General features: G+C 47.7%; 1 protein-coding gene across 1 annotated transcript in view; it reads right to left on the reverse strand.

The window, feature by feature from the left end:
• The window catches only part of CGN (cingulin), a 60,068-nt gene extending 40,108 nt beyond the window's left edge, over window positions 1-19,960 (reverse strand). Inside the window, exons 1-3 of the mRNA XM_074981202.1 lie at window positions 19,947-19,960; window positions 1,387-2,625; window positions 449-552 (exon numbers count right to left, since the gene is read on the reverse strand). Coding sequence (XP_074837303.1) covers window positions 449-552; window positions 1,387-2,598 — 1,316 coding nt within the window. The 5' untranslated portion in view covers window positions 2,599-2,625; window positions 19,947-19,960. The remainder of the gene's footprint in view (window positions 1-448; window positions 553-1,386; window positions 2,626-19,946) is intronic.
• Window positions 19,961-21,920: the final 1,960 nt, after the last annotated feature.

Here is a 21,920-nt window from a genome sequence, read left to right on the forward strand (position 1 = left end):
ACTTTATGTACACAGATGTTACAGATGTTTGGAGGAAGGGCCCCCACTGCAGTTCTGCCCCCTTGCCCACCATCTGCTCAGCCCTGATTCCAGCCCCAAGAGGGTGCAGCACTTTTTTGCATGGTTTCAGGAGTGTCTTTCCTAGACGGGAGACCTGCTGTTCATGCAGCTTTGTCGCAGGGTTGCTCCCAGAACATGACAGGCAACGTGGGGGAGGGAATAGGGAATCTCTTTTATTGGAGCACCACCTGTTGGTGAAACACCAAAGCCATCTCTCAATAACCACCAACACAAGTTGGTCCAATAAAAGATCATCCCTTTCCCCCACCCAACGTCTGCAGCAGAAAGTGCTCCATGCCTCCAGTCCCCAGTGCTCCCATGGAGCAAGCTGCACAACAGCTGCTGCTCTCCTAACACTGGACCCAAGAGCGTTCAACCCAACACTCACCCATCCTTCAGGATACTGTAGATAAGCTCCTTGGTGTACTCGCTGCTCCCAGGCGGAGAGATCTCCTGCTGGTCTTTCAGAAGGTCTGGAGTGGACTTCAACTGCTAATGAGACAAGTGTCACCAGATGCTCCTTGCACAGGAGTGGGAAGTGCCAAATAGGCCCATTGGTCTGATCCTATCTAGCCTGGTCTGTCTGACAGCATCGCTGATTCAGAGAGAGGCACAAGATAACCCCACCGCTCCTATTACGGAATAACCTACCCACACAGTAAAATTTCATCTGTGAGGAGTGCTCAGCTTATGCCCTGAAGCAAGAACATCAGCATTCCCTTATGACACCGTTACTCTAGTCCCCATAAGAGGTATGCAAGCAAACAGGACTGGGATTGGATGCAAGCAGGTGCCTGTGGTAATTAAGTGCAGCCTTTAAAAGTCTAGTGAATTGCAGTGTCAAATGCACCCCTGGACCTTTGCTCCTTGCATCCAACTTGGAAACAAGCCAGCTGGAAAGGACATTCCTTAATGAGAAGCAGCTTCCTCCCCCCCAGGGTAGGAAGGAGCAGAAGATTTCAGGCCGTATAACCACTGTACTAAAACCACCACCCATACCTGCCACTGCAACTGCAGCACAAAGCTAGCTGAAACCGCAGCAGCAGCAGCAGCAGCAGCTGCTTGGCTATTCCCAGTGTGCCATGCAGGGCTCGCCTGTGCAGCTGCAGTTTCACGGCTTTCCTTGCCATCACACCTGTCAATAGCAGAGGAGGCAAGCCCCAGCAATTGGGGCCAATGGCATCACCCAGGCAGTGAACCTGGGGCCCAGAGAGCTAATTAAGGCTCCATCCCAAGCGCAAACTGCATGCAATTGCTCATGTGCTGACACGGCCAGAGTGATAAGCCTCCTGTGGGACTTTCCCCCCACCTGCCCCCAACAGTTACCTGCAATTCTGACTGTACTTTACTTTGCTGCTGCTCCACTAGAGGCTCCTTCAAGCTTTGGTTGATCCAGTCCCGAGGCAGCTGGGCCTTGTTGACAGAGTTTTCCCTCACATCGTCTCGGAGAGCTCGGTTCAGGCTGCCCACGCGAGAGGCATTGGCCACGGCCGGCTGTTCGGTGGCTAGGCCCTTTGACCTTTCCTTGAAGCGATCCTGGTACTGGGCAGAGCCCAGCTCTCTAGACTCCACTGTGTCACGATAGGACACCCTCCCATCCAGACTCTGCGACCTCTTCCTCTCCTGGGAAATCTGGCTTCTCCTGGCAGCTCGGCCTCTCTGTTGAGCCTTCCCGTCAAACTTGGTGATCAGCGAATCCACCGAGGACAGCGGCTTCGTGTCTATGTCACTTTGGGCCTCAGCAGCTGGCTGACCAGAGGACTCTGGGGCTGGTGATGGTGGCTTCCCTCCAAACCTTTGTCCAGAAGCTGCATGCAATTCCTGGCTGGGGTTTGCCCTTTTCCTGCCCGCAGCGTCCAGCGTGCTGCTGCTCTTGGAGCTGGCTGAAGCCTGGGATCGGTGGATGCCGCTGGTCTGCATGCTGAGAGGGCTCAAGCCATAGGCCTCCTCTGAACTGGGGCTTAACAGAGAACTGTGAGACTGAGTCCTCCTCAGCTCCTCTCCAAAGGGCCTTGGGGCTGGCAGCCCTTTGTAGCTGCTCTGAGAGGCTGAGGAGCCATCGCTGCGGTAGGCAGGAGCTGCCTGTGTACTGACAGAGGTCTTTTCCTTCCGGTAGCACCTGGAGCTCTGCTCCTCATCAGAGGTGCTGTACTGGGAGTTATACTGGGACTGTCTGGCCGCAGACCGGCCTTCCGGCAGCTCTGAATCAGAGCTGGTAGAGCCCAGGCCTTCCCTCAGGAAGCTAGGGGGCAGCTTCTCAGGCCACTGGCCGTAAGCTGTGCTCCCGTATTTACTCTCGCTTTTGATCTGCACGCCAAAGGATTCCTCTCTTTTCTCCCCGCTGTTGAGGACCACAAAGGGCTGCCCATCAATGCCCTGGACCCTCACCGCAACCCCGTAGGAGCCCAGCTTGGAGTGCTTCAACCTCTGCTTCTGAGCCTTCTTCGTTTCCTTCAGGTCATCTATGAACCGGATCTGAACCCCATAGTCCACAGGATTTGACTTCTCAGAGGTCGCTCCATTCACTTGCCGCTCCATCCCAGGGGTTAAAGACACTCCGGCCTCCTGCAGGATGAAGCGAACACTCAAGCCATCGGCATGGCTAGGTTTAAGTAGGGAGCTGGGGGGCAGCTGCTAGCAGACCTGCCGTGGGGAGGGGGAATAGGCAAAGGGGGCAGTTGTCCTGAAGCTTGGCCTTTCAAGGGAGCCCTACTTCAGCTGCAGCAGCAGCCAGTGCTCGCAGCTCCTTGGAAATGCCAGTAGCACTGCTCCACCACTCCACACAACTGTGGGGGCCTGGCACCACGGTCCTGGCTGTGCCACAGGTGACTGCTCTAGGCCTTGCCCCTTCTGGGGACACAGAGCCAGACTCCCCTTCCACTTTGCCCTAGAGCCCAGGGCTGTTGTCCTACTGGCTGATGGCAAGGGTGCCCTTGCGGAAACTGGACTTACAAATTCTTGACTTTAAAACTGCCTCTAAACTGTTCCAGTGGTTTCTAACCCTCACTGTTTAAAACACACACACACACACACACACACACACACACACACGTATTTCCTGCCCAAGGTGGTCTCCTTTCAGCTTCCAGAGAGATAGTTGAAGAGCCAGATATTTTGTTCCCCACACAGGTATTTGGAGGCTAACCAAAGTCACCCTTAAACTTCCTCTTTGCCAAGATAAAGAGCTCACTTTGCTCTAAAAGCATGTGAGTCACTGGGTGAAAGCGGAGTACAATGCACAAGCATTCAGGAGTGCCCTCTCTCTCCGCTGGCTATTAAAATCTGGAATGCTTTATCAATCCAGAGTTTATTTACACTGGAGATAAGGAGCCAGGTTTAGGAGATTAAAGTTCATCACTCCTAATCTGTGTTTCCATTTATTACTGGGGAAAAAAATCCACCACATACAAGCAGAAGGCACCCTGGGCAGAGACCTTTAAAGGCAGGATCACAGAAATGCACAGTGCTCAACACACAAAGGTGACCCCTTGCCAAATGAGGGGCTAAGCAACCCCCTAAAGGAAGCAGGACTCCACACACATTCTCGATAACAAGTAAATATTGTCACCCATGCTGATGTCTTCCCAGGATCAGAGCCTATGTGGTTTGCCCAAGGACACAGCAGGTCAGCAACAGAGCTAGGACTAGAACCCAGGAGTCCCAAAACATTCCTGAAGCGGAATATTTTATATTGGCTACCGTTCCCAATATCTGCATTTCACTGCAGAACCTTAAAACACACTGAAGATTCCTTTTTACTTGTCATACAAGCAACGCATCTCATGCGAGGATTTAGTCATGCAAGACTTTAATCTCTTTCTGAAGTTTGTAAGCAGCATTCTTCCTTCCAAAAATCTTCCCCACACCAAAAAGCAGACAAACACAACTTGTTAACTGTTATGAGATGCTAACCCAACAAGCGTATGCCAGACAAGCAGCAGCATGCTAGCGCTGCTGGACCTAGCTGCATTTCTAGGACAGAACGGTTTCACAACACAAGGAGAGACTGTTACCCTCTCACTGAGTATACACTGTCTTCTGGGCCACTGGAATTCCAGACACCACCCACTCTATTTTTCCCTGATCAGACTCCTGATTGGCTGGATAGTTCAAGAGCCTACCGTTCTGCATTCCTCTTAAAAATACACCGTCTCAGCAATGGCAACATACACATGCTCATGTGGGAAAGCAGAGGAGAAAAGCAGGCTATGATCTTACAGAAATGATGTGCATGCTGCAAACTCTGAAGCCGAGTCTGCCCACCTCTTTGCTGCACACTCACTGCAGTTGAAGGTTAGCACCTCAGTTGGGTCCAAGGGCAGAAGCCCAACATGCGTAAGAGAGCAGAATAAGAATACCACTGCACCTAGTCACCCGCAATCGATCTGAGCTAACGGCTCTGGAACTTCAGGAGCTGTGACTCCCACTTGGTGGGAACAGACATTAGCAGTGACATATTGAGCACAAAGAGTGATGTAATACTCATCTGTCCCCGAGGCAGCCTGCATGGAGAGCTGTTTGCATCTCATTGGATGTGGCGAGTATCACTGCATCAGTTCCCTTTGAAAGATGTTAGAGGAGCAATTACCATAAGCTACACAGGCTGCTTTACCATAGGCACAGACAAGCGGCCTGCAACACATAATGGGAATGACAGCCTGCCTGCATCCCCTCCAGCATGTAACTGGCCAGCAGCCAGAGCATCTGCAGGCATGTTTGATTCGCCTCTGCTCTAGCTGTCTGAGAGCCAGGCAGGTTACCTGCCTGAGCTCCCAGGGCTCCTTCTACTCATCTGAAGAGCAGCTTGCAGGCGTGCTTTTCTTCCAATTGAAAAGGCAAATTCTGCTCAAGGGGGATGAAAGGAGACATGAACCAGAGCCTCACTGCCTTTAAGAAGTCTTGCAGTTTGTACCTGGCTGAGGACTGACCCTGCTGTTTCACCTAATGCTCAACCCACAGCCACAGAGGCATACACCAGATAGAGGGACAGAATCGACATTGGAAGCCTATGAACACAGAAGCTCTACTGGTTTTCCTTTGAAGCAACCCCCGAGGTTCCCAGAAAGTTTTGGGTATGTGACAGACCCAGGGCGTGACCCTGTAGGGAATCCACCACCCCCATGGGAGAATCTCTCCACGTCCTCGAGAAGTAGTCACTAAGTTGACAGAAGATTTTGGCTTACGTCAGCTTAACGATGTACAGGTTGAACTTCTTGTCCAGGACCTGACAAGTGCCAGGCAAGAGGATTTGCTGGATGACAACAGTAGGCCAGTATTTTCTAGCACGTACCACCACTTCCACGGCTTAATGGGTTCTTCAACATTTAGGAGTAAATTACAGCTAAAAAAACAGCACAGAACACTGAGCGCCAGGGACTCCTCTCTCAAAAGGAATTTTCAATCAAGACTTGTTCAGAGTCCTTGGTGACAAGACTAATTAGCTGGCATCAATGTTTAGCAACGTTAGACCTAAAGTGGGGGCGGGGGGGGGGGGGGGAGAAGAGTGTGTGTTGAAAGAGATTTGGCTATAGAGGAACTGGTAAAAATGGAATCAGCTGCTCATTTGTGTAAAACCGCTAGCCAGATAAAGTGACACAGGTAGAGACACTTTTGGTCTTATTTCAGCACCCCATAAACACACAGTTAAGTGGCTGCTATCAGCAACAGCTGGATTAATGAAGAAGAGATTTAATTAAGGCTACACTACACCATTCCCAGCTAAGACTAAGCCAGACTTCATAGCACTGGTCCGTTTTCAGAACGTATATGAAGATGCGGGGAGTGGGATAAGCTATTTGTTTCAAAGACCGCAAAGAAGTCACTTACTCTCAGTTTACTGTGCTTGCAAGGCAGCCTAGCAATGGTTACTTCTATCACCCACTGCCAAGGAAAGAGAGAGACCCGATTTTGGGAAGTACCCAGCACTTGGCATGATGGGCCCAGACTAGCCTCTGAATTCTCCATGTGCAAAATCAGTTCAGAGGAAGAGAGAGATGGAGATGCACAAAACAACCCCCACACCCACTCTCAGGGAAAGGCCCTGCTCTGTAAGTGGAAGACTCAGGCTACTCTCAGCTGAAGATTTGAAGTCTAATTACTGGGAAGATTTAGCAGCTCCTGGCCAGTGAGGTCACTTAAAGACTTGCCCTCTTGTAGGGAAAGCTGGCTAAGAGAGTCACGAGGCTGCTACAGATTCCAACACTGAGCCTTCATGTTGGCAAGCTATGGTACTAGCATAGAGTGAGCATCATTAGTGAGAAACTGTGCGGAGACATATCCCAGGAGCAGGAACTAGGGAAACCTCACACAACACAAATGCAATCAGGAATAAACCAGGGGGACAGAGAGACATGCACAGAGACACTTTACCCTAGTGTACAGAACAGAGACCAGAAGCAACAGACATCTCTTTGGTCTGATGGGGGCCTTTCAGGACAAGCAGGGAGGAAAATACGGACAAGATAACAGGATTTCTGTCATACAGCAGCCTGCTAGTTGATCATCCCAGTTCCAAACAGTACAAAAAAGGTAAAAGCCTAAAACATGTTGCAAAACCTTATTCCTGAGCAACTGCTCTGGTAGATACTGAAAAAGGTCTCATTTTTGGTGTAGTGAGGTCATGGTAATAAAGTATTTAAGCAAATTCCAGTACAGGAGACCAGTGGTTTGGGACAACCTCTATGTTCCTGGAGCCATCGCTCTGATTAGAGCGGAAGACAGAGTAGCAAAAGGAGCAAGAGCTGCTGTTCTGTTCCCCACCCTACACTAAGATGAAGACTGCCACAAGCAAGAGAAACCCCCAACAGCAGACAATAGCTCTCCAGGCCATACAGAGAATTAGCAGGGACAAATTCTCTGGTGAAAGCTGCTCCCTTGACGGTTAGCTCCACTTTAAGACATGGTATAAAGGGGTAGGGGGAGTATTCCCCCTAATTATTTCCATCCATGGGTGGAATAAGTTTTGTCATGTGCACCAAGGCATGTAGAGATGTATGCCACCAGTAGAAACACATGCTACTGGCTGTAGGTGTGTTTCTAACCAGCTGGTTGGAACCTGAATCTCTCCTGGATAGCTGCCCAAGTGCTCAGCTCACAGGGAACAAAGGCACTTCCTGTATTAGTGACTGTCAGCTTTAGTATCCACACAGGGTATAGCAGGACCCAACAGACTTGTTGGGAAAACACCAAGGTCTTTGGCCTCTCACATCCACAGCTATGGCCAGTGGCACTCAAGCCACCATGGCTTTGGATGAAAAGCCAAATGACATTAGAACAGCAGGAGCGAGGCAAGAAAAACAACAATCACAGGAGCAAAAGAGAAGTCCCAGAGCAGTGATTCTAAAAGTTCTTGGTTTGCTGGGACAGCAGACGTAGAGACTAGCTTGATCAGCTGCTACTGGTAACACTTTGGTGAACAAGGCTCCTTCAGCAAGCCAGGAGCTTAACTCTGTCACCCTAGGCAAGTACCTGGGCACAGGGAATAGCTAATTAAGTATCTGGAGCCCATGCAAAGCTGTCATGATGCAGGAGTCCAGCCTGGCATCTGGGGTGGACTGAGGTGTCTTCCAGGAGTTTCTGTAATTAGGAAGAGCCTCAGATACAGCCAACATGAGCTTGTTTATGTCTACATAAGCTCCCTCCTTTCAACAGGAGGATGCGAATGAGACAATGAATATGCAGCACCTCATTAGCATAACAGCAGCTGCAGCACTTCAAAAGTGCCACTTTCCATCATGTGCAGCTCATCTACACTGGGTCCTTTTCCAAAGGACCCCACAAGCATCGAAATCCCCTTATTTCTATTTGGTTATAGGACAGTTATATGCCATGGTTCCCAGTCCACATCTGGAGTGGAAGTGGAGAGTTGTATCCCCTTAAGTAGTTCATGAGCTTCCAGCGGCACCCACTGTGTGCTATACTCTAGAAGCTGCAGAAACCAGTCAAAGCAGGAGGATGCAAGTAGCCACGTCAAGTACATTTGCACCTGTTCAGTAAGCAGTTATTTGGTGGGCCAGTCATGCCCAGGTGTGTTCTGCAGCTCCAAACATAGAACATTATGGGCACCACTAAGGGGCTCAGTGATGCGAAATGATACTTAATACACAAGCCTAGAAGTCCTAGTTCACAAACTCCACTAACTATTAGGACTGGATTCTTGTTTGTATGTGTATGGGCAGAAAGGGGCAGAAAACTTTCTGCCAGTTACAGCACCAACCTCTGGTTCAGACTTCTGGCAAAAATTCAGAATTAAGATTTACAATCCACCCTTAAAGAAGGAAAAGAGCACAGTCTCGTTAAACTAAACGCCTGGAGCGAGGAGAAAGCTTGTAGAATGGGGATTATTCCCTGTCTAACAAGTGTGTCAACTCCATCATATGACTGTTTCACATGGATTTGTTTCAGAGTGCTGAATCCAGTGTGAGGTCTTCAGTATGACATATACTGGACATTGACCATCACCAACAACTAGCCTTCTGCAACATTCAAAGACTGTGAAGATACTAGGTTCCCCCAACATGCCATGTCCTGAGCTTCTTATCCAAAACAGCGTGTAGAGCATTGAGATAATGAGATTGATCTTATCTAGGAGAGTTTATCCCTAGTAGCTGTAAATACACCCAGATCACATGCAGAGAGTAAATGCCCTTAATCAATCCTATTATTTTCATATTTCCATCAGAAGAGGCAGGACAGGCTAAATGATGAAGAGCATTAAAAAGCAGAACCCTACACAAATACAAAATTAGTATCCACATTTGTAAAAAGGAGTCATGGATATCTGCAAATTTGCAGGGTTCTGGATATCTCCACATCTGTGAATGCAGGTGCCTGTGGATATCTGTGGATTTTCAGGACTCTATTAAGATGTTGAAGTATCTCTCCAGCTGGTCTAGAGCTTCCTGCCATGCATGCAGAGAGAGAAGGCCGGCAAAAACAACGGGTACAAGAGAAGAGTGTGGCTGTCGCAGCCAGTTGGAAGTGGCGGGTGGGTTTTATAACAGAAAAAGAGCAGATGCTGCAGCACCTGAAGCAGGAAATGGACACAGTTAAGTCAGGTCAGAGATTACCTGCCTTGTCATTGCAGCCCCTAGCCTCAGATACAGGTCAGAGAGCATGATGTGCTGCTGCAGGAAGGAAATGGCTACTGAGAGGTTGAGTTGCAACAGCAGTGCTTACCTATAAACAGCCACTATAGAAGAACATGCCATAAATTTGACAAGGGCAAGAGGGAAAGGGAAATAAGAACATAAATAGTTATCTAGGAAGCAGAAAGGTGATGAAGGTGGAGGATACTAGATTCTTGAAACTAGTGCCAAGGGTAGCAAAGGTAACATCACTACTGGAGTAGCAACAGAGAGGTAACTGTGTTAGTCCGTACTACAACAGAAACAGAGCAGTAGAAGTGTTGCACTTTAAAAGACTAAACAAAATAATTTATTCAGTGATGAGCTATCGTGAGACAGACCCACTTCTTCAGATCAATTTCATTTCCAATACAGACTGGCATATATAAATACAGAGGACCAAAAAGGGGGGGGAAAAAAAAAACACCCCACCAGAAAAACTGACAAATTAGATAGGATAGAAGGAAGAGGGTGAGAAGTGGGGGATGTTAATTGTCCTGTCTGAGATAATTATGAGCATCAAAGAAAGGGAAGCAGTCCTTGTAACTCGTGAGGTAGTTGATGTCTCTGTTCATACCACAAGTTAATGTGTTGAATTTGAACTCTAACTCAGAAATCTCTCAGTCTGCTGTTAAATTGACAAGCCTTTTCCACTCTTCATGAAGCATAGGCCTTTGACAACCATTCGCCTGCATCCCCTGTCCTGGATGTTTTTTCCCCCCAGTTCTGACCAGGTGTATCCTCTTTTTTTAGTGTCTGCCTTCAGGTTTCCATGCCCAGAGAAAGCCCCAAAAAGAAAGCGAGCAAGTAACACACATCTGGAATGTTAACGCTGTCTCTGGCTCACAACCCCTGAACTCCCTACCTTGCTCCTTGTAACTCCCTTATGTTTGTTACATACAAATGCATTTGGACAGATGCAGGGACTATGGGGTAACTTAGGCCACAAGCAATTTGGCGCACGGGCTTTCTTTGTGCCTAGTCTAGCTAGCACAGTGGAGGCCTGATCCATGACTGAGGCTCCCTGAACAGAGTTAACTCAGGGCAGGAGTACACTGCATCTTAATCACAGGGAAGGTAGGCGAGTCATCATGGTAAATGTTTAATCTCTCAGGAATTCTTACAGTCCAGCTCAGCTGATAAGGGGCTAGCAAAACATTGCAACTGGGCTCCACTCCCACAGGAAAAAAGGGAAGAGAAGTACTGAGTGAGTCCCAGGTACAAATGCAATCCTAAAGGACAAATTTCACTGCCTACCCAACAGGGCACATCAAAACCGAGGACTGGATGTAAAAAAATAGCCTGGGGCAGTGAAGGAGGAGAAGAATGTTGTGCCCAGGCACACCAAACCAAGCACTTTGCTGTAGGACACAAATGCACCTTAAAAAAGTTTGCCCTGAATTAGCTTCCCCCACTGCTTGCTGGGTTAGTGCAAGCACTGGGAAATTCTGCAAGGAGGCAACAATGTGCAGCTCGTCTCCCAAGGCACATCTATGCAGCAGCTGGCAGGTGCTCTTTCCTCCCTCAGGCAGATGTGCATGCACTAGCTCTGCTTCATCTAGTGCTCTAAAATAGCAACCTGGTGGCTCAGACTAGCTGCCTGATCACTGTGTGACCCAGCCCGGGATAGGGACTCAGGCAGCTAACCCAAGCCGGTGGCCATACAACTATGCTTAGTGAGTTGGGAACCACACCGAATAGCTGCTGTACAGACAAACCTACAGCTGGGAGACGCTGGACTTCGTGCAAGCCATTTCACTGTTATGCCTCACAAATTACTTTAGCCCACAGAGTTAAGATAAGGAGGCATGGACATCTCAACTGTAAGCTGCTAATGGGTTCACCCCACACAACACCACCAATCTTGGGCTACTGAATTACTAATGGAAAGAAGCCAACTTCTGCTCATGCTGATAGCAGCACAATTGTGCTTTTAGGAACTGGCTAACCCAAGTTTTGCAACTGGTGGGGGGGGGGAAAAAAAAAAAAAGGTGGAAAACTGCATATAAATCCTCTTAATTCACAAAGGAAATCTAGAATCTGAACACTTGAGAGACAAGAGAAAATGCATCTAGAGGATGACAGCTCAAAAGTAATTCATTTAGACTTTACAGCTCCCGAAGAACAGTTGTATCATATATAGGTGGGACTCTGACAGATTCACAGATGTGAAAGTGCATTGTGGCCCATGAAATCTGGTCTCTTCTGTGGAAGCTGGCTATTGTCAGGAGGAAGCAGTATAGCCATCATTGGTGGCAGCACTACACCTTTTGGGCCGAGTGCCTGGACAGCAGCCGCTACTCACCAGCTGCCCAGCTCTGAAGGCAGTGTAGAAGTAAGGGCAGCAGTAAGGGTGCCTTTCCCTCCCCCCAACCCCAACACACACACAGAATGGCCTTGCAACCCCCACCCTGACCCTCTTTTGGATCAGGACTCCCACAAACATTAAGATTTAAATATTAGAGACAGATGTTCAGGACTTTTAAAATACTACACCTGTGAAACTTACCAGACTGGACCATGAATTCGATGGGACCCTTCATACAGGGAATATTGTTTGTTTAAGACAAGTCTTGGAACAGTCTTAATGAATTGGCCAAAAAGACCACATCCAGATGCCCTTACTACTATTTTAAATTAGCACAGTGGAAAGACATGGTTAATATTTCCTCCTGGTACTATACACAAAGTTCTAAGATATTTCTTCTGTGGACCCCTAAGAACTACCATCCATGAAATATTGCTACATGTATCTGAGACTTGGCCGGATTTCATGCAGCCTTCTGGCAGCATAGCACCTGCCCAGAGTAACTGGGGTGTCAGAAGAGTAATCACCCTTCATTCCACAGGTATGATTGATATTAGGACCAAAAACACTGCATCACATGCAGCATTAAAGCATATAAGGTGGAAGACACCACAGAGTCAGAACCCATGGTGACAAGATCTTGCCCTTGATTGCTATTCCTTGATGTTTGTGCTGACCAGGTAATCAGCACACAAACAGTTTTAACACAAGTACTCTAAATCAGTATTTTAAAACTATGTTCCACAAGTATTTCATGAACAACTCACAGGTGTGCTGTGACCATTTGGGGGAGAAAAAGATGGTCTCGGTATTTTCTGTTTATTATTAAACCAGATACAGTGTTAGTTATTCACTGATATGATCCCTAATTAAGTCATTCTTTTTATTTTTTCCTGTATACTTTACTGGTTTGGTTTATTTGATCTGACAATTTTTTCTGAAGAAAATGTTCACAGATGTTCTGCATAAAAAAAATTGTTATTGTTTGGTGTTCCATGGTGTCAAAGACAGTTTAAGAAACTCTGCTCTAAATGATTCAGCACTATGCAGGAGTAGAGAAACCTGAAACTTCCATACCTCCACTGACGTCACACAAGTTTTACAGATGGAATGGGATCTCAGATAGTCAACCTACTTCACAGCCATTGCACAACTTTCAGCAGTACAATGTAAATAATGATTAAGAGGCAAGACACGTATTCCACAGGAATAAAAATACAACTATTTTCCTTCTTGCCAATAGAGAACATTTGCTGCTTAACCACTGGTTATTAGTAGAGTTTTAGAGGCTCTTTATGCCTTTTCTTTGTTGAGGGAAGAAAAGCGATAGCCTGTTCTGGAAGAAGCTAGAACTACAGTGTTCTGTATTTCACGTTGGGTGACTATACACGGGACAAGAGAAATTCTGCATGGCAGTTCCTTCCTGCTGCATCCACTGTCACAAGAGATTAGCAGACTTTGGGCGAGTCTCTTCCTTTCTGCATCTCCAGGTAAATACTCAGCAGTAAGACACCTCCTTGGCCTGGTTCAGCTCAGCTGACTTGCTGAGCAGACACTGGGGCTCAGACTGAAGCGCAGGCTCTGGGACCCTTTTCATAGGCTCCCAAAGGCAGGGGGCTCCAGTCTATGCTGTCACTGTATAGTCCTGCAGACCAAACCACAATCAGCAGATATGGGCGAGGCACAGGTATTTAAAATTACAGAGTAAACACCGTCAGTTCGTGCTCACCTAAACTCTGATCTGAGAAGGACGGTAAAACTAACATTAGGAAAAAAAAAGATAATAATAATTATAACAACGTATTTGAGACCTGCACATGAGATTCAATGGAATCTCAAAATATGTGCCTGCATTTACCAAAGCAGCTCTCTCAGCCACAGGCAAGGAAGAAAGAGTCCATAGTTAATCATCAACCACCAAGATAATGGAAAGCACCATTTCTTCTAACCTCTATTTCAACCGTGTTCCCTACAAGCTAACTCACTGAATATTTGTATTTCTATTGATAATGAATCAGACAAGCAGCCACATAGGCAAGACCAATTCCTACCACTCCAGCAAACTCAGGAAATGGAGAAACAGCTACACAACATTTTTTGCAATCCAGAAAACATCCTTCTACAGTTGCATTTTCTCCCCTATCCAGAAGCCAAGTTAAGACATTTTTGTTGCAAATTGTTTCGTGTCTATGCATAACTTACTAAGCTGATGGAGCGGGGAGGAAAAAAAACCCTCGTATTTTAACCAAAAGAGGTTAAGAAGCTTACTGAAATGCTAACACTTCCAAGAGGAGGCAGGCACACAAAAGCCTCTACCAAAGAAAGCCATAACAGGTATGCTCTATTATGGACAAAAGATTCCAATTAAGTGTGGGGGTGGGATATACTAATATTTTAGAATGATTTTTAAAAGGGTATAGGTGACTTTGAGAACTCAGTGGGACTTGGTTTTCACTTTAGGCTTGTCTACCCAGGAGTTTTACCGGTAGAATCCATAGGGTTGCCAATTTTCAGTGCAGAAAACTGAACACCAAAAACAGCCCACCCCTTCAAGATCTCTCCCTTACCCCACCTCAGGAGCTTTGCTACCTCTCCTGCCGCACCCCCTCCAGTCACCCTCTCCCAAACTTGGCTGAGGCCAGAAATGAGGGGTTCAGTGAGAACTCCAGGCTGAGGCAGTGGGTGTGAAAGAGCCAGGCTACAGCCAGAAATAAGGGTTCAAGATGCAAGAGGGGGACTCAGGGCTGAGGCAGGGCAATGGGCTGCAGGAAAGGGTGAATTGGAAAGTCCCCCCCACACACCCCAAAGAGAACAGTGACTAAGACACTTGCAAATCACTTATCAATTGTAAAAAGGAGGTGCCAAGAAAGTACCACCTTTTCAGAAATATTAACCCATCATCTAAAGGGCATACGTGATTTAGAAGCCAGTGTACATCTGTTACAACGGCACAGCTATGCCACCCTAACACAGATGCTTCCTATACCACTGGAAGGTGTTTATCCTGTCTGCAAAGTTAATCCTCCTCTCCGAAGAGCAGGAGCCTAGATTGATGGAAGATCTCTTCCATTGATACCTGATGTCTACACCAGGAATTAGAACAACTTAACTACAGTCCTCCAGGTGCGAAATTTTTCAGAGCCCTGAGTGATATAGTTAGCTCAATCTAACTTTTAAGCATAGACCAGGCCTAAGTTCCACTGACCATCAGTGATGCAACATGTTACGGGCCCAAGTCACTTAAAATGCTTCAAGAAATTTCAACTTACACTAGTAAAATGACACAGACCATGACAGCAGCTCAAATGTTTTATTGGTACATTGTTTGCCTATTGAGGGTCAAAGGCCATGTCTACACTAGCCCCAAACTTCGAAACGGCCATGTAAATGGCCATTTCGAAGTTTACTAATGAAGCGCTGAAATACATATTCAGCGCCTCATTAGCATGCAGGCGGCCACAGCACTTTGAAATTGACGCAGCTCGTCCCGACGGGGCTCCTTTTCGAAAGGACCCCACGTACTTCGAAGTCCCCTTATTCCTGTGAGCAGATGGGAATAAGGGGACTTCGAAGTAGGCAGGGTCCTTTCGAAAAGGAGCCCCGTCGGGACAAGCCGCGTCAATTTCGAAATGCTGCGGCTGCCCACATGCTAATGAGGCGCTGAATATGTATTTCAGTGCTTCATTAGTAAACTTCGAAATGGCCATTTACATGGCCGTTTCAAAGTTTGGGGCTAGTGTAGACATAGCCAAAGTGAGCTGCACGGATGGCCCTCCTGTGGTCAATGGGCTACTCAACCAAAGAACAGCAGCAGTGGATCAGACCCATGGTTCATCTAACCCAACATGCTCTCTTCTAACAGTGACAATTATTAGCTGCTTCAGAGGAAATGAACAGAACAAAGCAATTATAAAGTGATCCATCCCTTAGCATCCCAGTCCCAGCATCTGTCCAGCGTATGAGGTTGCAACCCTGACCATCTTGGCTAATAGCCATGAATTTTTTTTAAACCCAGTTATATTTTGGCCACTGCTACATCCTCCGGCAATGAGTGCTGCAGGCTGACCATGCAATGACTGAAGTGCTTTGTTATGTTATGCTACCTGTTTACTTTATCGACTAACCTCTTGTTCTTGAGTTACGTGAAGGGGTAACTAGCACTTCCATATATCTTTTCCCCACATCAGTTATGATTTTATATACTTCTGTTGTAGCCCTACAGAGTCAGCTCAACTGTCCTGCTCATAGTGGTTTTTTTTTTGCCCTCTTCTGTACTTCCCCTTCCCCACCCTCCACAGGGAAATCCTGCAAGTAACACCTAACCCCATAACTACGTGTCCTCTTAAGTGAGATAAGGAATCGTCCACAGGAATAGCCACACAAATAGCTCTTTAATCTATTCAAACTCTCAACAAAGAAAACAGTCAAGTAGCACTTTAAAGACTAGCAAAATAGTTTATTAGGTGAGCTTTCGTGGGACAGACCCACTTCTTCAGACCGAGCTGGCTTTTATATTCAAATTCAGCACATTAACACATGGTTTAAATCGTGATGGGAACTTTCTGAGTCACTATAGGGGCTCCTCTGCATACTTGGTTCAATCTAATACTTGACCTTCCCCCCCACCCCTCCACTCTCAGATTTGCTCACCTTGATTATCTTTTTCTGATTTGTCCTCCTTGCTTACTGGTTTTGGTTCTCTGTGTCTTAAATATTGAGTCTGTTCTGGTCTGAGGAAGTGGGTCTGTCCCACGGAAGCTCATCACCTAATAAATTATTTTGCTAGTCTTTATAGTTCTACTCGACCGCTTGTGTGTTTCGATAGTGTGTAGACTAGCACAGCTTCCTCTCTGTTACTACTTAACACAGAAAGAGGGCCCGTTCCAAACCAGACCAACTGGTTAGAGTGGTGAAGGGGGGAGGGGGAACAGGTCCCCACGAATGATGTCTTCATGTCTCTTACAACAAAGGCTGCTACAGTGGCTAAAGACCAAGAGTTATTTCTGAAGACAGATACTGCGGGCCAGTTTTAAGAGCGTTCTGGAGAAAAAGCAGCAGCAAAGGCAGATGCCAGCTTTGGAACAGCTCCGAAAGTATGAAGCACAACTTCCAACACCACACCTTACAGTCTGATGTCTGATTTTAGTAGCCAAACTGTTGGAACAAACTCGGTCAGTGATTAGGGAATGATAGACACAACAAAACCACCTCAGAGTTCGGGGAAGAAACCCAAAGGCACCCTCCTCAAAGAGGAGTATAAAATACACACCTGGCTTTGGTAAAATTAGAAGCATTTTGCAGGATTGGATCCCATGCAAGTTTATGAAGCAAAACGAGGCTGGGATTGTGTATTAAGGGTTCCCCAGACAGAAAATAATATTATGGTATTTTATTATGACAGTTCCTCCTCTTATACAGCTCTTCTAGTCAGTAGTTAATGTGCCGAATGGTTTAAACCGGGATGGGAACTTTCTGAGTCACTATAGGGGCTCCTCTGCATACTCGGCTCAATCTAATTCTTGACCTTCCCCCCCCCACCCCTCCACTCTGATTTGCTCACCTTGATCATTTTTTTCTGGATTTGTCCTCCTTGATTACTGTTTTTGGTTCTCTGCGCCTTAAATATTGAGTCTGTTCTGGTCTGGCTATGGTCTGAAGAAGTGGGTCTGTCCCACGAAAGCTCACCAATAAACTATTTTGCTAGTCTTTAAAATGCTACTTGACTGCTTTTTGTTTTGATAGTGTATAGACTAGCACAGCTCCCTCTCTGTTCCTTGAAAGGAAGGCTGCTTTATTACATAAGCAAGAGCACTGTCTTTCTAATTATTATGTATGAACAGATACACCATGCTGAAGGCCACAGTCTCATTAGACAGAACAGGAGTATATGATGGGCTATTTCATCTGTCAGCAGTTTCCAGCCTTGAGTACGGTTTCTTAACTTAATGTCTTTGAGACACATTCAATGCAATAAAATAAAGAGTACAAGATTTTCAGCCTAAGCAATCCATAGATCACAAACTATAAAAGACACATTTTTGGAAGCTAATAGGCATCTTTTGTTTCAGGTAGATTGGTATCTGTTTTGTTTTGCGAATGGATTGTATTTTTAAAGTGCCTTGTCAGGACACCTTTTAAGAGAGCTACAATGGAAAATGCCCCAATACAGGCATGGAAATGATTGCTGAACTTAATGTATTAACAGTTTGGGAAGGACTTTTTTTTTGAAAGCCTGAAACCTATAAAAGATTGAGAGTCACAGCGTAGTATTCACATTGCAACCAGCTACTGAGCTTAAAAATTAAATCTAGAGCTCAGACTTTTCTTCTGATTGAAGAGCTACTGCTAAAAATACCATCCTTGTGAACAAATGTTAAAGGAGGGCAGGTCAGATGAGTCCAAGAAGCTGCACATTAAAATTTAAATATGCTGCATTACAGAAATGCTGCAACAGAAGGTGAAAGAGTTTAAACCCATGTTACAGTATTTTAAGGCTGTCGATTTGCCTTAACATCAAAATTCACAAAATCTGCTGAGTACAAGACACTTTTTCAAATAAAGGCTTCCATTTCAGAAGACAAAAATATGAAGGCAAATTGAGATTATCCCAGCACTTAATACAGTCCCGGGTTTGTTTTGGTTTTGGGGGTGGGGGAGGGAGAGAGACAGGACCCATTCATTCTTAGAAATGGAAAGATGAAACCAGGCATCTACAATCTATTCACTTGTCATACAGTTACACTCAGCTTCAATATCTAGGCCAATGGCATTTGGCTTTTATTAGCGGAAAACTCACTTTGGGAGAGCTGAGCCAGTGAACCGAAACATATACAATAACTAGTGCAAAAAGTTCATTGCCAACTCCTAATTACCATCCCCTCCATTACAACAGCTAAGACCGAAGTGCTCATTTGCTTTACATGGCAACTGCTGTAAATTCGGCATTCTACTGTCAAAGGAGGTCTATCACACTGAGATATTTTGGGTTTGCTTACACAATAGTTTTTCAAAGCTTAATCTTTATTCATCTTCAGTGAAAACAGTTTGTTTGGAGTGAAGTATTTCCAACACACACACACAGCGCCCCCCCCCCCGCAACTGGAGAAGGGCACTCAGAAACAGCAGCATTGTTCTTACTGCATGGGAACCAGAGAGCGAAACTGAGGACTGAGTTAAGTGTTAGCTCCAGTTTCGATCATCTTGGGAAGGTTGTGGGGTGGCCTCGGGGTGTGCAGCCTGAACTAGCAAATCACACCTGTAGTTTTAAGAACCCTGTGGGATTTTAATCATTTCAGGTGTGGTCAGCAACACAGGGAAAGGGTTCTTGTGTGTTCTGTGTCCCTTTAGAAAGTGAACACAATAGTGTTCAGCTCAATGTCACAGCAAACCATATTTAAGCATTAGGAAAATACACCCAGGGCTTTCAAGAGAGCCACAAAACATTCCCTCCTCACTGTCTGGAGAGCAGTGCTACCCTCAGTAAAACTGGAAACTGAACACAGCCACCAGTAACTGATTAGATGAGGTTTCCTACAAGACATGGGGCTATTTGTTTGCTTCAAAACATGGTGACATATTAATCTTTGTCTTCTTCCATCATGAAGAACCTCAGGGACCCAGTCCCTCCCCTGCCCCCAGTTAAGTCACGGATCAGGACCAGGCTGTAAGAAGCAGCTGAGGTTAGTGCCAGAATCCCTGCTCACAGGGTCCTCAGCTCAGTCTCCACGTGTCATGCAGCCTTTGGTTGGAGGCCTGCTGTGGCCATCCAGGACTGAAACATTGCTAAGCACCTGACCCCTAGGAACTGACGGGAAAGTCCATCACAGGCGTGCACACACACACGCGCACACACACCTTTGGGAATGGCTTTCAGTCATGGCTAGAGAGACTGGTAATATGTGGGGCGGGGGGCACATCAGAGGTGTCCTATGGAGCAGGGGAAGGTATGTGGGTGGAAGTAGAGGCATACAGGGGAAGCGGGGGGAGGGGGGTAGCTCCCATAGAGAGAACTACCAAGGAAAGAAGCAGCTGCCCCATAACAGTCCCATGGGGAAGGAGGTCCCCAGAGGGGGAAGCCCCTACAGAGGAAGCCTGAGTCCCCAGGGGCGGCGTCCTTCCACGGACAGCTATTAGAGGAAGGCAGCTCCCTACAGGGACAGCCACACTCCCCGCAAAAGGGAATCCCCATACAGGGCAGCATCGCCCTAGGGAGCCAGCAGGTCCCTAGGAGACAGGGAGGCTCCCAGAACGGTGAAGCCCCGAGAGAAGCCACAGTTACGAGAGAGATTCCACAGGGGCCATGGGGGGGGAAGGTCCCGTCAGCAGCGCCCCACAGGCGCCAGTTATGGGGGGAAAACGCAACCTATGGGGCAAGGCAGGAGCCGGAACTCCGACAGGAGTCCGAGCTAGGGGGGAAAGGCAGCGCCCCATAGGGGCAGGGCGCTCGCACTCACCGTGCCCAGACCGCTCCCTGCCGCCAGAGCTCCTCACCTCCGCGCCCCACTGCAACCTGTTACCTTCGCCCAAGCCCCGCCCCCGGGCCCTGCCATTGGCCCGGGCTCCGGACAGTCCCGCCCCTTCCCCCCCCACCGCGGTCAGAAAGCCCCGCCCCCTTGGCCCGCGGCCAGCCGAGTGGGCGGGAGCGGGCTGGAGAGGTCAGGTGACTCTCGGCGGCAGGAGGGGCTCGCCGCCATGTTGGCGGGGGTGGCGCTCCACGGAGCTATTTGCAACAAGCCCCGCCCCCTCCCCCCACTTCCTGGTTCTTCTCCCGAGCTAGAGCCCCTCGGGCCTGGGCGGTCCCCACCCTGTGTGACCCCCTCGTGTTCCCTCCTGACCTGGGCAGCCCCCCCCCTTGTGGTGCCCTATTGTTCCCTGCTGGCCTGTCCCCCCCCCCACCCCGTGTGCCCCCCTAGAGCCCCGCTAGCCTGAGCAGCAGCTTCCAACCTGTTCTGTTCCCCTGCAGCCTGGACAGCTCCCCTCTGCCTCCCCCGCCCAACGTCCCTCACAGCCTGATCAGCCCCCTGCAGTGTGGCTGTCCCATCCCCGCCGTTTTCCCTTCCCCAGTGCCCCTCCTGGCCTGGGCAGCTCCTCCCACCCCTCTGCACTCCCTTCCCCAGTGCCCTCTCCAGGTCCAGGGCTGGCTGCACACCCGAGGGCCCCCCGCCTCAGGGGAGCACAAAGTGGGGGCCAGCCCACTTTTTTTTCAGCGGGGAGCTCGAAATGTTGCAAGGGGAATGCAGCAGGATGGGCTCATGGGTCTCAGGTTCATCCCTCTTACTAAAAGTGCTGAAAGCAGTTACTGTTTCGATGTCTGTGCATTCGCATTTCTGTGCCAGTGAATAAAGTTTTTGCATTCTACAGACTTACTTTCTTACACACATTGAAAGTTCCCGCCCCCCATGAACATAACCAAGATTTGTTTGGATTCCATCAGGCTGGGGGTGGAAGGGCCTGCTAATGGCAGGGATAAAAAGTGGGACCTGACATACATTTGCTCACTCCTGCTCTACATTAGAGACCTAGGGAGGGTGGTGCCCCCTCTCTTCCTTCACTTCAGATCTAGGTCAAGGCATTTCCCTTCATCGCTCGCTCTGGTGTTCCATGTGGAGGCCTGGCCAGTTTTCCCCTGTTTCTCTTCTGTTCCTTGGTATGGAAAATTCCTCCCACCTTCCTGAAACACTCTCCCTGGTGTCTCCCAGACAGGCTGGGAGGAAGAGCAGCTCTCCCAGTGCCCTTCCTACATACTCCACCCCCAACATTTTTTAACACAGGCCCTGGGTGTTCCCACATCTCTTCCCATATCTGTCTCTTGCCTCCTCTCTCTTTCCCTTTCTGTCTCCCTTCTCCAGCTGCCCGTCTCTTTCCACAGCTCAGGTGATCTCTTTGTGGGTATTTCCATTTCCTAAGGTGCCCAATGCACTTTTGGTGCTGTGCAAAATATAATGCCCCTTCCCCTCCCCCTGCCTCCTCCCCACTAGTTCTCACTGTGACTGAAAGCAGCTGGGCTAAATGAATCTCTCTGCCCTGATTTCCTAGCTTAGTGTACAGACTTCCAGCTCCTCAAGCTTTTGAAAGAGTGCGTTCACACACAAAAAAGTGCATCAGAAAAGAGATCTGCTCTTTCGAAAAAGAGCATCAACACAGACCCTGCTCTTTCAAAAGAACAGGCTAGGGATTGAAAAATCTGGCCCCAGGAAGACTGCTCTTTTGAAAAAAAGGGCCTGTGGTGCGTCTACTCACATTTTCTTTCCAAAGAAACTTTCGAAAGGGGGCGCTTTTCTTGGAACAGGAAAGGAAGAGTGATTTCGGAAGGAGCACCGCAGTCTTTTGACTTACTTTTGAAAGAACGCTTTTTGGGTGTAGACACTCCACGAGATCTTTCAAAAGAGCCCCCTTCTTCTGAAAGAACTTGAGAGTGTAGATGCAGA

The sequence above is a fragment of the Carettochelys insculpta genome, chromosome 30, assembly GCF_033958435.1.
Source record: "Carettochelys insculpta isolate YL-2023 chromosome 30, ASM3395843v1, whole genome shotgun sequence".
Lineage (NCBI taxonomy): Eukaryota > Metazoa > Chordata > Testudines > Carettochelyidae > Carettochelys > Carettochelys insculpta.